Source organism: Alosa pseudoharengus, unplaced genomic scaffold, assembly GCF_046254945.1.
Source record: "Alosa pseudoharengus isolate Yale_2024_CS ecotype anadromous, Long Island Sound unplaced genomic scaffold, YU_APseudo_1.1 YU_APseudo_1.1_scf_8, whole genome shotgun sequence".
NCBI lineage: Eukaryota > Metazoa > Chordata > Actinopteri > Clupeiformes > Clupeidae > Alosa > Alosa pseudoharengus.
In genome coordinates, this window is record NW_027468870.1 from 7,717,423 (window position 1) to 7,732,900 (window position 15,478).

At 42.6% G+C, this 15,478-nt stretch overlaps 1 protein-coding gene across 5 annotated transcripts in view; it reads left to right on the forward strand.

The window, feature by feature from the left end:
- The first annotated feature begins 2,574 nt into the window (after positions 1–2,574).
- The window catches only part of tenm2b (teneurin transmembrane protein 2b), a 153,215-nt gene continuing 140,311 nt past the window's right edge, over positions 2,575–15,478 (forward strand). For 3 of the 5 annotated variants that reach the window (XM_076275115.1, XM_076275117.1, XM_076275118.1), the window contains exons 1-3: positions 2,575–2,809; positions 9,800–9,806; positions 11,666–11,943. In XM_076275115.1, coding sequence (XP_076131230.1) covers positions 2,575–2,809; positions 9,800–9,806; positions 11,666–11,943 — 520 coding nt within the window. Of the gene's footprint in view, positions 2,810–9,799; positions 9,807–9,869; positions 9,915–11,661; positions 11,944–15,478 lie in introns of all 5 variants that reach the window. The other 2 variants (XM_076275114.1, XM_076275116.1) reach the window with 2 other exon arrangements.

Here is a 15,478-nt window from a genome sequence, read left to right on the forward strand (position 1 = left end):
TAGGAAACATAAGGCATAAACTACATATATAAGAACCATTATAAGATCCATTATTATGAGCCCTCACTTGAGCGAAGGGCATTCAAAGTCTTAAGTCTAATGTGTCAAACATATGGTCCAAACATCACAATCATTGCTAGGCAAATAAAAGTATAAAAGAATTCAAAAACTGTGTGAGGCATTAGATGTAAGACGCTTTGGCAGTCATTCAAATGAGGGCCCTAAGTATGATTTTGCAGCTCCCTCTGCTTTGATGAAAAACGAGGCCTTATTCTGCACCTTGGTTTTTATCTCTTTAATTTCATGCTTGGGAACAGTGATGTAAATTGTGTGTCCTGGCACGGGCAGTCGGGTTTCAGCACACGTGATGAATCACATGTCGTTCTCATATGTGTGCTACTTCAGCCCTTTGATGATGGTGACCATACTGGAGCATTTCCAGTCATGCAAAGCTGGTCTCGTATATTTCAGCTTTGAATGACTTTCTGTTCCATTGCGTAGCACTGGCTTCTTTTGGCTGCTCTACAAAACGGCGTTGCCCTGTACTAAACACTCTCTAATAGGCTCATCAGGGTCTACAGGTGTCCGCACTGTGCCAACTATGCCATCCTTACAGCCCGCCAGCACCGTGGTGGCAAAGTCAGTCGGTGGCACCCCAAATCCTTTTGTTTTCAGGCAGATTAAGGCAGCGAGTGCTCTGCCCAGTGTGGATTTGGGGGATTAGTTTTAATGGAGCGCGAGGATTGCCACCGCTGTGGCGAGTCCAAAAGAGCCTGATTTTTGTTTTCTCCCGGTGACGGAGGAAGCCTCTGTCTGCTTGTTGAGCCCTTTTGTCTTGAAATGTAACTGAAATCCGTAACATGGCTTCCGTCCTCACACCCTGCTGTAGCTTGGCTGGACCCACTCTTTATCTCTCTGACTCTCCCACCCTCTCTGGGGATTTCTCCATAACGCCACTTTCCTGTTAATCTGCGGACATGTTGAGGATTTCACTTTGGTGTTTTTTCAGCAGCTATTCATGCATAGAAAGGTATAAAAGAATAATAGAGCCCTGTATGTTTGCATAGTGTATAAAATGGATAAAACGCTGTTATATTAATATTGGTCACAAGAAGTGACAAAACATTAAAAGAACCTCTTTTGAGATGAAAAACGCTGTTATACTTATACTTCAGTCTTATAACAAATATAACTTATATTTGTTATAAGACTGAAGTATCAATATCAACAGTCTTATACTTATTTTGATATATGTTATGTTCCTCTGAAGTTGTAAGGGCTAGCAGCAAAAGTATGAGTGTTGACAAAGATGTCTCATAAAATAATAGAAAGAGCTAGGATCCATGCCAACATCCCCCCAATGGATTCATCATCAAGCCCTGTGTCTCTTTATCTCCAGATGTATTGGGAGCTGTTCATTTACACCTTAACTCTACTGTATCGAGTTTGTCAGTCTGGCTAAACTTCAGGCTCCTACCCATCCCATCTTTTTCCTGTTGAAAACGGGTAATGAGCCAGAATGTGGATCAAATAAACGCAGTAAACTCACCCATCCACTCATGCTTGCCTGTCCCAGGGTGCTTCTCTATCCAGCTGTTCTATTTATTTTGGATCGGTCACTACTTTTTTTCCTTGGATAAAGTAATCTTGCCTCAGGTTCTTACATTAAGCAATTATATAATGTGGAATGACTCTATGTGGACCATAGACTGAGGCAGTATATTTGTGTGTTACATGTGTGATGTCTTGAGGGGTGTTATGAATGTTTATCTGTGACTCATTGCTTCAGAGTTGGCCTGCTAAACTGAGAGCCGCTTCCCAAACAGATGCAGAGTAGGAGGGTGTCAGAAAGGGGGCCTGGCTACCTCCCTCAAAGCCTGCTTCAAGGGACTCTCTTCTCTCACTCTCTCTATTTTTTCTTTCCTTATTCATCTATCTTCATCTCTGTCTCTTTGTCTGTCTTTCAGTCCATCTTCTTTCTTTGTCTCTGTGTCTCAAATCCCTTGGCCCCTTTGTAGGCATGGGAGCCATGGGATTTGTAGTTTTTTTCAGTAACAATAAGCCTTTGGAAACTCTCTTATTTTTTGTGTCTCCAATGACTTCTTCAGGATAGAGGATGGCTTTCTGTAGAGCTGGAGAACTTTTGGCTTGATATGCTTTGCTATTGATCCAAATATATGATGGTGTTCACAAACAAAGTGAGTCTTTTGAAAGTGTTTTAGTATTTCAGCCAAAATAGTAAGAGAGTTCAATCCCAAACTCTCCTTCTTTCCCTCTCCCTCTCTCTCTGTCTCTCTCTCTCACACACACACACACACACACACATTTGATTGATTTCTCACCCTAGCAACATGTAAAATAGAGTGAATGCATGTGTGTATGTTTACAACTGTTTTATTAACTGAAAAGTCTTCCACAAGTTAAAGTAAGCCCCATGACCATGTGTAAAAGAGAACTGAAATGCAGTGATGCTCCCATGGCTGTTGTGTTCCCACAGGTGGAGGCTGTGAGTTGTGGCGGTGCCTGGGGGCAGGAGAAGACGTCGCGCGTGTGAGGCCTGGCCTGGCCGCCGTGATGGACATGAGGGACAGGCGGCAGCGCTCGCTCGGCCGCGGAAGCTTCCGCAGGGACCTCCGCTACGCCACGGCCACGGCGGCCCTGGACGCAGACGAGTGCTGCGTGGCGGTCGCGCAGAAGGCCTACAGCGCCAGCGGCACGCTCAAGGCCTACGAGCATGAGAGCCGCGTGCGCTACGGGGGCTGCGTTGCCGAGCTCGTGCACCACGAGAGGGAGGAGTACGTCAGGCAAGGTGAGCGCAGTACACCTCCCTCATCTCTCTTTTGCTTTCTCTCTATTTCTTTCTTTCTCTGCCTCTATCTGTCTGTTCATTTCTGTTGCTTTTTACAGCTGGTCTCAAAGTGGGACAAATACTTTAACCTTGCAATCCTAGCAATGTTTAAAAATGGATAGGTCCGCACACTAAATGCTGTAGCTCCTGTTATTCTAGTATTTGTCTTTTTTAACAAGTCATTAGATGTGCTGATCATTTTTTAACATTGCTAAATCATTTTGATCCAGCAGCCATCCTTTTCAACGTCCTTTTCCACTACCATATTATCTGTTAGAGTCTAGTGCCTTATACAACAGTTAGGTCCAGTCAAACTATTTATTCATCTCTGATTGGATGAGAGGACAACACTATACAGCTGGTAATCACTCTTCAGCAAACATTCTATTTATTAAAACTCTTGAGAGAGCAGCAATTTCATAATGTCACATTTGACAGTTATTGAATGAGAAATGGAATAAGCTATATATTCAGATTAGCAGGCGGTCATACAAATTATTGTGCACATGGATGGAGCCTTTCGCTTTCAACTAGGCTGCAGAGTAACATTTTCTGTTGCTTGGCAACAGTAGACGCCAAAAGTAGATAGGAACTTTTTTTAAGGGGCACATGAAGAATGAACAAAAATCAATATGAACAATAGAAAAGACAATTTGATGTATTTAAGCGTTATTAGATGTAAGTGGAACTGTTGTATAAAAACAATATGGTACTCATGATTGTGGTGTTGGTAGATCCATATTGCGCCATTATCCATCCTTTTTCTTCCTTTTTCTCTCTCTTGCACTCTCTCTGTCCTTCTCTGTCTTCCTTTCTTACTTGTACGACACGTCTCACCTTCCTTCATTTTCATTCCATCATGTTGCTTTCTCACTTCCTTAGCTTTTTACTTTTCCACCCTGTTTTTGAACACCTGCATGCACAGGCAAGCTATATGTAGGCATATGGGAATTAAGTGAGTCCCGATAACCACAACAATTCTGTCATTAATTTCACAGGTGGTTGAACTTGTGATATGAAAGTGATGGGAAAAGAACAAGCGGCTGTGTGAGTTTTGTGATTAGAAGTGGGATCACAGGCAGTAGGAAGGCTGGGATGGATCCTGCTCTGAAATCATGAAATATGCATTGTGCATATTGATTTTGCTGTTATTGTTGCTCATCATTCTCATTCAATACAATTTATTGGATGAGATTTAAAAAAGAAAACTGCATTCATATGCACAATGGTGCATGAAAATTAAATTTTGTATCTGCATTTAGAATGGGAGACAAGAATTGTGTACATAATTAATGTTGACAGTGGGCCCAGGAATGTAAGAGCAATGAATACAAAAAGTAAGTGAGTGTAAAAAGACAGGTCATTTTTAGAAAAAGTACAAATACAAATGAAAGTATTTTTGATGAGCGGGTAGTGCAAACAACTGTTATTCCCAGAGAGACTAATTCTGTGTGTAATATGCAACTGATTTTGTTTTATGTGAATGTTTTTTGAGCTATGAGGTCAGGTACAAGTGAATACAATCGGTTACTCACAAAGAACCCAGTGGATAATTAACCCCTGACATTCAGCCAGGATTGCCTGGAGATAACTGGAGCTGCAGTCTTCCACCTTACAGTACATACAGTACATCATACAGACAGGTTACTGCACAGGCTTCCTCAGAAACCTCTCACATTACGTGTACTGTAGTGAGCCTGACTGCTAAATGCTAAAACGATGGTTCCTGATTCCCCCTGGAGCCCAGCTCACATGTCCACTGTCACACCAAGTCCTGTTCTGGAATGTCCAGATGATTCTAAGGAATGGACAGAAAATAACTTTCAGAGAGTTAAACAGTCATGTTTAACTGCTATGTTAACAATAATGTCATCTGTGATCTGTGATCAAATGTTACTAAATTAGATAGTAGATAGACTAAAATATTAGAAATATATCAATCAGTTAATAGGTTACAGTAATAAATGCATGAAAATGGTGATGAAGATGATGAAGGATTGAAATGCCCACTAACTGGGGACAGGTAGCTTATACGGAGACAACCTGGATGCAGACAGAAGAGTGATGAGTGAAGAATGTTTTATCCCTGTTTTAAAGCCTAAGTTCATCTACTGTAAGTCCTTTTAGCATTATTGACAGAATTGCCACATAATTGACATCTTTGCTGTACTTCAGTATAATTTGCTGGAGCTTTGCCCCTGATTCGTAAAAGTCCTCTATGCTGGTTCTATGGCACAATACCTCTTGAGGGATAAAGCCAAATCCAATTTGAGCCTGACGCTTTGAGCCCTGAAAGTTTTTATGTGAAATTAACTGCAGAGGCACACATCTATTTATTTAATCTATTAATTCTGAGGGTTTCTGTGCATTCTGTGGAGACTGGCCAAGATCAAAGCGCAGAGGAAGATGTGGGTCCTCTGTCACTGAGAATTAACATGCCACTCATTGGTAGCCCATTGTTGCTGGAATGTTCCGTGCCTCCAAAGCAGTTGATGACCTTGTCCTCCATTTTACTCCTCTGAGCTCTCTTAAATGGTGTGGAAAATCATAGCACAGCACTCTCGCCACATTGACCCCTACACACACACACTTACACACACACACACACACACACACACATACACACACACACACACACACATACACACACACACACACACACACTTACACACACACACACACACACACACACACACACACACACACACACACACACACAAACACACACACACACACACACACACACACACACACACACACACACACACAAACACACACACATACAAACAATAACTCACCCAACCCATCAACATACACTCACTGAAACATACAGTACACTGTACATACATTTAGACATATACACATACCCATTAATGCTTACATGCTTGTTATGTACTGTTCACTGTATCTCTGAAGCTTTAAATAATTTAGGCCAGACAGCTACAGATGTAGCGCCGCTCCTCTCACATTCTCGAGTCAGTGTGAGATTGCAGGAAGTACCGGTATTTCGACAGACGTCCTAGGAGGTGCATTTGTTGGTGAAGCTTTGAGCAGGTAGGGGGAGAGTGGTGCGAAGTGTAGCTTTCATCCCAGCACTAAACAGCAGGGGCATTTAGCCAGGGAGTAGCATAAATAGCCCCCATGCCTTCTGTGCGCTGCCCTCCCTCTTACCCCTTTTCGTGTTCCAGGCAACAGCAGCCTTGTAGGTATGAACTCAGTGCCGTGTTTTTCTTCCGTGAGCTAGGCCAGTCCCACAGAGCTGATGAATTGCTTATGTGGCCTCTGTTGAAGAGTCCGTCTAGGCTCTCCGGCTGCCCAGCAATGAGCCATATGGTGTGGGAGGCGGGGAAGTCCAGGGAGCGGCGGTAATGGCCGCACGGAAACGAGAGAACGCAGAGTTCTGGGCTCTGAAAGCACCCCCGTATCGGCCCATAAGAGCAGTTTGTGTCTCCACAACATCTGGTGGCAGGCTGTAATGTTCCCCTGGCAGAATAAAACACAGATTCTCTAATCTTTATAGGCCAAGCAGGGCTTCAGAAAAGACATTCAGCTTGGTTGCTCATGCAGTATAGCAAATCTAGTGTATCGGCCTGTATATATGTGAATAGCCTTGCACATTTCCTTGCAGTCATACATGATAGCATATATGACAATTTCCTTGAAATGCTGACCAACTCGTGAAAGATTTCCTATGAGTGATGTCCTATCTTAACAGATTGATGTGAAAATTTGAGTGTAAGGCATGAACTACACCAGGCACGTAACTGAAGCGTTCCGTTTGCGACGCGTAAAATCCATTTTAAAAGACTGGTCTATTTTTTTACGAACGTACGCGCCACTATCACATCTGGTGTAGCTACTTCCATTGATTATAGTGACAGCTAATTGTTGCAGCAGACGCTACGCGAATGGAACGCTTCAGTTACGCGCCTGGTGTAGCTCATACCTCAAGAACACAGTGAAAAGATTAGACTTAATACAGTGTGCAGGTAATCACTGTATCTACTTAGCCAAGACCTGACTACAGTAAGTGTATGTGATTGTGTTGGTAAGGGGTGGTATACAGTAGGAGTGGTTTTCCCCCTATACTTAAACGGTGTCCAGGCAAACTCAAGGTCTAAATGGGCTCCTCCGCAGAGTGCACAGACTCCTCCAGCGTGAGATCCACTCTGCTAATACTAGCTGATCTCCTCCTCCCCATCTTTGGCTGGGGAGAGGAGGGTGAGTGAGTGATGGAGCAAACTCTCGGCCGCGAAGGTCCCATCTGCGGGGCCTGGTGGACCAAAGCCCTTGTCGGTCTGTGTGAGAGGATAAATCGACAGCCGTGATCTCCATGAGCTTCTCTCCAGCCCTCCCTGGCTGAGTCGAGTCTCTCCTCCACACTTAGAGGCGAGACGAGGCGAAGCGTGCGTGTCTTTGAAATGGTTATCTGGCACGACGCAGAATGAAGAAAGTAGGGGCTTGGTCCAAAGGGAGGGAGAAAAAGAACATTGGATCTCTTTCCTCCATCCTTCTGTCCATCCCCATACTGGCTCCTGAGGGCATGCCATGTTGCCTCCTCTATCTGCAGCCATGAAGAGGAGGAAGAATTGATTTTCCTCACATGGTTCTTCTCAGTGGGTGAAAAAAATTGTGTTATATTCTGGGCTGTCTGACAAGCAAGATTGTTCATGTTGATATGTCTACAGTAAGAGTGTCTGCTACCAAACATTCTGTGAAATGATGAAATCAGACCTTTCTTTGATATGATACATGCACCCCCTTAACATCTCCGTTCAAAGAAGTAGATAAGAATACCGATTTAAGCAAAACGTTAGTATGTTGCCTTTTTTCATTCACTTACAAAATATTCTTCATCATACAAACAGTACATACAGTATATACATTTTATGTACAAATACGTTTATACTTTATATGGTATCCATAAATAAGCTCAGCCTGTCATAAAAAAGAAAGTAAAGAGAGAGTGACCTTATAGTCTAGGTTGTCTGGAATGGGCTCCAGTCAGGCTCTTAAGGCAAACAATAATGCAGTCAAGTAGACCTTGATTTTTTTCACCCCCTCTGGTCTCTAATGGATGGTAATTCTGGGATTCAGGGGTGCATAAGCCTGTAAAATTAGTGCGGTTCTGAATGTTAGCTCTCCTCTAAAAAGCCATTTTATAATATCTACCACAAATGAGCACCTTCTGGGCAAATTATCAGCTTTAAGGTCCCTTAAATGGTTGAATATTTATTGCTCTGGAGTTCTTTAAAGTAAAGTTCCTTTTATTATAACAGGCATACATTTTATTTCCGAGTTTCTGAACAGTGACACACATGGTTAGGATTACAATGAAGAAAACTTTTGAAACACTGGCAAATTCATATTCATCTATGAGTTGATGTTTGAAGTGATATTCTTTGCATTTCAGCACATTTTGCATTAGTCTACTTCTAACTAGTTGCTTGCTCTTAACTAGTGGCTTGAGTGGGGACGTTCTAAGATACCGCCATTCATGGTATGCCTCTCATCTAATCAAAAATGAATCAATAGTTTGACCGTACCTTACTTTTGTATAAGAAGTACATCTACCAACATGGTATCTGAGACTGTGGGGGCCTGAGACATGCTGGCTCCCTTTATGAAGCCTCTAATCATAAATGCTTGCCAGTTTCCAGCCTTTGCTCCCTGGCATCACACCACTTCCCACAATTAGATTAGTCACAGTGCCACTCTGTGTGTTACACGTCACTCTAATGATTACAGAACAGGAAGAGAGGGCATGAGGGAGGGACGCAGAACAAGAGGTATGAATCACAAAGTGAATATACAGGTAGCTCAATCAAATGAAATATTTGCTGGTTCAGAAACTGCTGTTTTGAGATTAGGCTGCTTTGAATTTGCATCATGCATCGTTTTATCTGCTGGTCTTATAATTTGACTTTTGTAATCTTTCGTTCACCTTGGTATTTTTTTCAGAACACCTTTATGCCGTGGCTTCCTTAAAAAAACACTTTGAAGTACCTGCTGGCATGTGTGTCATGTTACCATAGAAACCATTCTTGCAGCAAATGGCATTGTCTTGTCTTCTTTCTCTTACTGTAGACTAGGTGAGAGGAATTTTTGAACAACTGCTATAAGCTGGGAGGGGATGTGATCGATATTCCTTTATGTCCTGTTTAAGAGGCAGTTAAGTTAGCGTTACATCAGGGGATATGCAATTTTCTCTTACATTTTTTAAGAGTTGGAAAAGCAAATTGAAGATTCTACCATGGGGAGATGGCTATTTCCATCTCCAACAGATTGGTAAAGGGGTTTACTACTGTGAGGCTTTTTCTATGTCATTAGTTTTCAGCTGCTTACATGGAAATATGCGTATTGATTGGTTTCTCATGTCCATCGCTCTCCATTAAAGTGTAGATGGAAAGGGTTGCTGCAGCCTCCTAAAGCACATGGACACTCCTCTCCTTTTTCAAACCCACAGTTCATTTCCCCCCAGTCTTCTTATATGGATCAGAGTTTGCGTTGTCTGATGTGGCTGGACCTGTCATGTCTGCAGTGTGCCCCTCCTCTGATTCAGTATACTGTATGTTGCCTAGTTTTGGGGCGATGAAGATGAAGATGCCTGATGAAGATCTGTTGAGTTGCCTTTTAAGAATAAATAAAGTATCTCTTGGAGCCCATATACAGTGTGCAGACCATTTCCCTCTCTCGCCTAGTTTTGGGGTCACATTAAAGGGCTCTAATACAATATTTGAAGAGTGAAATTATCCTGCCTCCATCACTTGGAAAATGATTGTTATTACTCCTTGTTCCCATTAGTGACTGAGTTGTACGTCAGAGCAGCTGAATGACTGGCCAAAATCCATGACGGCCTGAATCGAACCATGAAAGAAAGTGAATGAATCATACATAAAAAGGGGGGAAAGGTGAATAGAAAGTATGAAGAAAGGAATGAAGAATGAAAAGGGGGGAAGTGAGGAGGGAAAGGCGAGTGTTCCTCTATTCACAGAGTCCTGTGCTGTTCTTACTCATCCAGCCTACGTGGAGGTGGCTCCTGTTGGTATCAGCTATTTCCTCTCAGGTGTGCAGTACAGAGGTACGTCTCACGGCCGGCCCCAATGCACCTGTGTCCTCACAGGCAAATATCTGGGTGTCCCTCCCTCCGACTCCTCCTGCCCCTCTTACCTGTGGAGAGACAGACATTTCCTACCCTTTTGTCTACCCCCCTATGCTGTGTTGCTGACCTCTGTTTTTACCAGATGGCTTCATATTATCGTCCTGAATACCTGTTGAATATTACACTGAAACATGACAGTTAATATGTCTTTATATGTAAGAAAAGCAAAGTGCCTGTAATACTATGTACTGCACCTATGGTACATACATACATACATATTAGCAGGAAATGTTGGAGTGGCAGGTATGAGGACTATTGATACAAAGCTGGACTCGATCCTCTATCCATTTGTCTGTGCGTTGTGTTTCTCCTTTTGATGTTTCATGGATATGTGCTGTATATATTCACACGGCTATCACAATGTTCATCCAAATGTCTAGTTATTTGTGAACCAAAAACATTCATCTTTACTCCAGTTAAAACTACACTGCGAGGAGTTTCTGCAAATTGGCACTTTAATTTAAATGGCCCATTTAAACAGTGACCTGAACCAGCTTGTTGTTACGAATTTGTAATTGCAAATTGAATGTGCAATTGCTTGTGAGTTTAAACAACAGACAGAACAAAGACAGGATGTGTCATTGGATAGGACAGGATATTAGGAAGCGTCTTTATTTCTTAGACATCATAGGGATAGGTCTTTATGTCTTTACATCATAGGGATAGGTCTGTACAGGAATAGGATGGGACCTTATTTCCTGTACAGAGCAACCTTAACCTTTTACCATGTTTTCCTATTTCATTTACAAATGATCTCAAAGTATTTTTTTCTTTAATTAATTTAGTTCCATCTTCTGGGTTGATTGCAGGAGATTGCACCCACAACGTCTCTAATTATTGCAGGAAATGCATGGCTTGTGGTCGCCTCCTGCTTGATTGCTTTTTTTTCTGCAGCTCAGACTTAATTGGGTGTTTGTTGTTTTATTGATTTCCCTTTGATGTACTTCAATTCAGATAATTGCTTTTGCCCATGTTCGATTATCCTCACAACATGCTGCTTACCATCATACATGGAAATAGTAGCTCGGCCACCATTATCACTACTTCTACTACTACTATGACTGATATATGATGACAAATGGTGTTTGAATCTCAGAGCGCAAGCCAGGGGGCCAGTGGGAGAGTGTCAAGGAAAATGTTCAAGCTTAGATTCGGAGGCTTTGAGCTGAGTCCAACTCGCAAGGATGGCCCATCTGCCTCTGGCTCCGAAGTTTGGCCATTTCATAGCATGGCGAACACATCCGCGAGTGAGGACGAAAAAGAGCCACAGAGAGAGAGAGAGCCACAGAGAGAGACACACAATATGTCTCGACTAAATATACATGCAAACGACTACAAATAAGACAGATATCATTTCAAAGTCTATTTGCAATCCTGATTATTTCAAATTAAAAGGATGTGAAGTTGTGATGGTTGTCTTTTTTTGTTCACTTAATCTCTACAGGCTTACTTATAAAGTTTAACACCTTCCTTTATGGAAATAGAGTCTGCCTGTTTTGGGCCAAATTACTAAATAAAACAACTTCAGTAAAACACCCACACACAGTTATGTTCTTTAAGTATGCACTCTATGATATATGTACAAATATGCACTAACAAGCAACACTCTCATTCAACCCCTTTGCTTTTGATGTTGATGTTGCGGTCATAGGGAGCTTCATGCTGGCTGAGCTGGGCCTGTGTGAGCCACCATCCCAGTCCAGCACATTTCACTCTGACCTGGACCAGGTCCAGCACGGCTACGCCCTCAGCGCTGCCTCGGACCCCGACAACGAATCAGACCCCGAGGAGGCCATGACTCCTGAGCGGGCCGTGCGGATGTGGGGCGGTCGTGGGCTGAAGTCGCGTTGCAGCTCAGGACTGTCCAGCAGGGACAACTCGGCCCTCACCCTCACCGACTCCGAACACGAGCACAAGTCCGATGACGAGTCCGGTAAGACAAGGTTATTTTTTCTACCACTTTCTCCAGTAACCATCTGTACACTTCACTTTATTTCTCATTTAGCTGATGCTCTTAGAGTGTAATACAGTGCTTGCAACTTACTACAGTCGACAGTCCCCTTGGAGGAAGCAACTCAGGGTTAAGTGTCTGGCTCAGGGGCACAATGATGGCAGCTCCTGAGACTGAATAACCAACTTCAGTTGAGAGAGAGCCACAGAGAGTTCAACTTGGAAGGCCAGATCCCTAGCTACTAGAAAAAAAACTTGTTTTTTTCACTTACCTCACATTTTTGATCATTTAGGGTCACTTACATCAGGTGTCAGGATTTAAACTGTGATGGACATAAGGCTGTTGATAAACAAAATGTGAGCTCTAAATACTGCCTTTCTGGATGGTAATTTTTTTAAGTATAAGTATACTCTTTTGATCCTGTGAGGGAAATATGGTCTCTGCATTTATCCCAATCCGTGAATTAGTGAAGCACACAGTGAACACACAGTGAGGTGAAGCACACACTAATCCTGACGCAGTGAGCTACCTGCTACAGTGGCACTCGGGGAGCAGTGAGGGGTTAGGTTACAAGTCCGAAGCCCTAACCAGTAGGTCACGGCCGTGTGTGAAAACAATGGTGGGAATTGATACCTATTACGATGCATTTAAGCAAATTATCTGTACTTAGACAACTGCTAACGTATACATGGAGAACAGTAATTACAGCATGCCTGTCACCAGGAAGCCTTAGCTATGCAGGGATTTATGTTTGCGTAATGACACCATCCTTCACTGTACCTGCAGGCTTTCTCTGATCACTGTGTTTATAGTGATTTTAAGGGAGATTGCACACCTGAGTATCATACTGCCATAGCTTGCCTGGCTGGTTGCTTGTTTGTAATTTATTTTCTTTAATGGGAGATTATCCTATCATTTAGTTTTTCCTTCTGACTACTGCGTTGCAGGGAAACTGGAGAAACTCTATGGCGTCGCAACGGGTGTTGCACATGACACACACACACACAAACACACACATACACAGCGCGCTCTCAAGCTGTGTGCTCAGTAGCATTTGGTCTCACCAGGGAATCACTTACGTGTAGCCTATGTAGTCCTCTAACAGCCTTTTTAAAACTAGCTGTTTTTTTTTCTTTTTTCTTTTTTTTGTCTCGGGCAAAGCCACAAATCCAGTTCTGCTGCCATCCCAATTTCACCACTTAGCCCAGGCAGGCCCTGCGCAGCATAATTTTTAAAACACATTCTGTGGATTGCATTAAGCACACATATATCAAGTCTCCTGACGTTAATGTATTCGCACACTGGGAACTAATTAATAAGGACGATGAAGCGAGGGTCCGATTTGATCAAGAGAGCAGGGGGCGGCCAGCTTTTGCCGTGGCACTTAATAAGCGTCATGTAGCTCCTGCACTGCGTAGGAGAGGTGGCTGGAGGTGATGTTAGCATAATGTAATGATTTGAATAAACATGTCACCTTGGCTTTCCCGTTATGCTTATTAGTGCTTTATTTCTCTTTATTGTTGCGCGTGGGTTACGAAGCCTGTTGGGCTTTAGGTTTACTTTAAAATGTCAGCCAGCGCGCCGGGCCGCTCCCATTCATCTGCGTCGAGCTGCCTCACGACTCGAGGCCCCTTGCTCCTCCGGTGCCTGCTGGTGCCCGCTGGGAGTTGTGCCTCTGTGTACGGAGACTCGTGGATGTATGCCATGCCATGGCAGGGCTCGAGACAATAGTCTGATTAGTGGAGTGCTCATTAAAACAGCACAGTGTTCCAGGCAGTTGCTCCCGCTTCGCTTTGTACCCATCATTAGTGTGGAAGACACCAACGTTATACCTTCAAGTTTGCTATAACTTCGAGACATGCACAGCTTTCAGTGTCATGACCTTCACCGTGCTCAGGAGATGCCTACTAACAGACATTAAACCACACATTTTACCCTGCAAGTTACTGTAGTTCACATAGTTGTTTTATTAGTATATTTTCACATACATGTACATTTTTTATGTCATAACAACAACTGCATAGTTGCCATTAAAGGGGAGGTTGGTGATACTGGAAAAATATCACTGAAATACATTACCTTTAGTGTTCTTGACAGTGCAATACTTTTTGCCTTCCCTCATCCTTTTCCACTGCCCTGTGCACCAGAATTAGCACCACCTGTTCTTGTTTAGCTGGTATAAGTTTTCTGTGTGAAGATGCACCCCTGTGTTTGTTTCCCATTTACAGATCCAGGACTGTGTACAAACACTGGATTTATTTTCAGAAGACACAGAATGGACAGTGCATTTGGCTTAGAATTGCTAACCTCTCCTTGTTCTGTGAAGATCTATAGTTTGTCTGATGGAGGCACCACAGACCACTGGGGTTTGGCAGTGTTAGTAGGTAGTTACACATATTTAGGGGTCCAAGCAGTGAAGCTGCTGGATCAGTATTTTATTTGTAAGGATTATTTCTGTTTCTTATTCTACCCTAAAAGTAGTTGGGCAGCAGAAACTATACATTACACAGACACCAACCTTGGTAGGCAAGTTTGTACCCATGCAGGGATATCACAAAAGTGTAATTATCTTGCCACGATACAATAAGTCCATTTACATTTTGGGTCATCTCACGCTCCAAATTAAGTTTTTGAAAAATTCCTTTTTCCTCAGATTCTGTGGAAAAAAATAAACAAAGTGAAAGTAAAATGAACTAGTCTGAGGCTAGAATCATCTATCTGATTCTCACAGAATGCGATGCCCATCATCTACACACCATCTGGACAAAATAGCTAAATTAATTTTGAATTTGTTGCTCCAAAGTTACACGTCAATCAAATGTCAGGGCCTGCATTGATTCTGTTGTTTCTATTCTATTATTGTTCTGGTGCAAAGGTCCAATCTTTGTAATTCAAATATGTAAAAACACTTGTACACTTAAAGCCTCATTCAGTCACATTTCCTGAAGTACCAATTGAATCACAGTTCAAAATGACCGCCAACAGCCAATCAAATTGGATCAGTCAATACCAGTCTCAAGGTTCATTCATAACGGCAGCTATGTGCCAAATTGGAAACAAATTGACCTGAAGGCTGCACTGCAACATTTAATGTTTAAGGTCATGTCTGAGCAAGAGCAAGTGCATGTTTTTGTGTTTTCTTTCTGATTCTACATACATTTTCACTTTTGCTTGGACCCCGTTAATTACCAAATACGGGTAATGTGAAAATCCTTGATGAAATGTTCTTATCCAATTCAAAGCTCAACTAGCACACACACACACACACACACACACACACACACACACACATACATAAACACCTACAAACCATAACATCAAGCTCTCACTGGGTATGTCACTTTCCTACGTCTTCTGTTTCCCTCAATAGGATATGGCTGTTGGAGTGTGTCTTGCCTATGCAATTGCACCTAATGTGCAGGTCTTCATGCATCCTTTGACTGTGCATAATGCAATTACACCACCCACTTCGCCGAAACAGTATGGAATTTCCCCACCTTCACTACTTCACATGTAA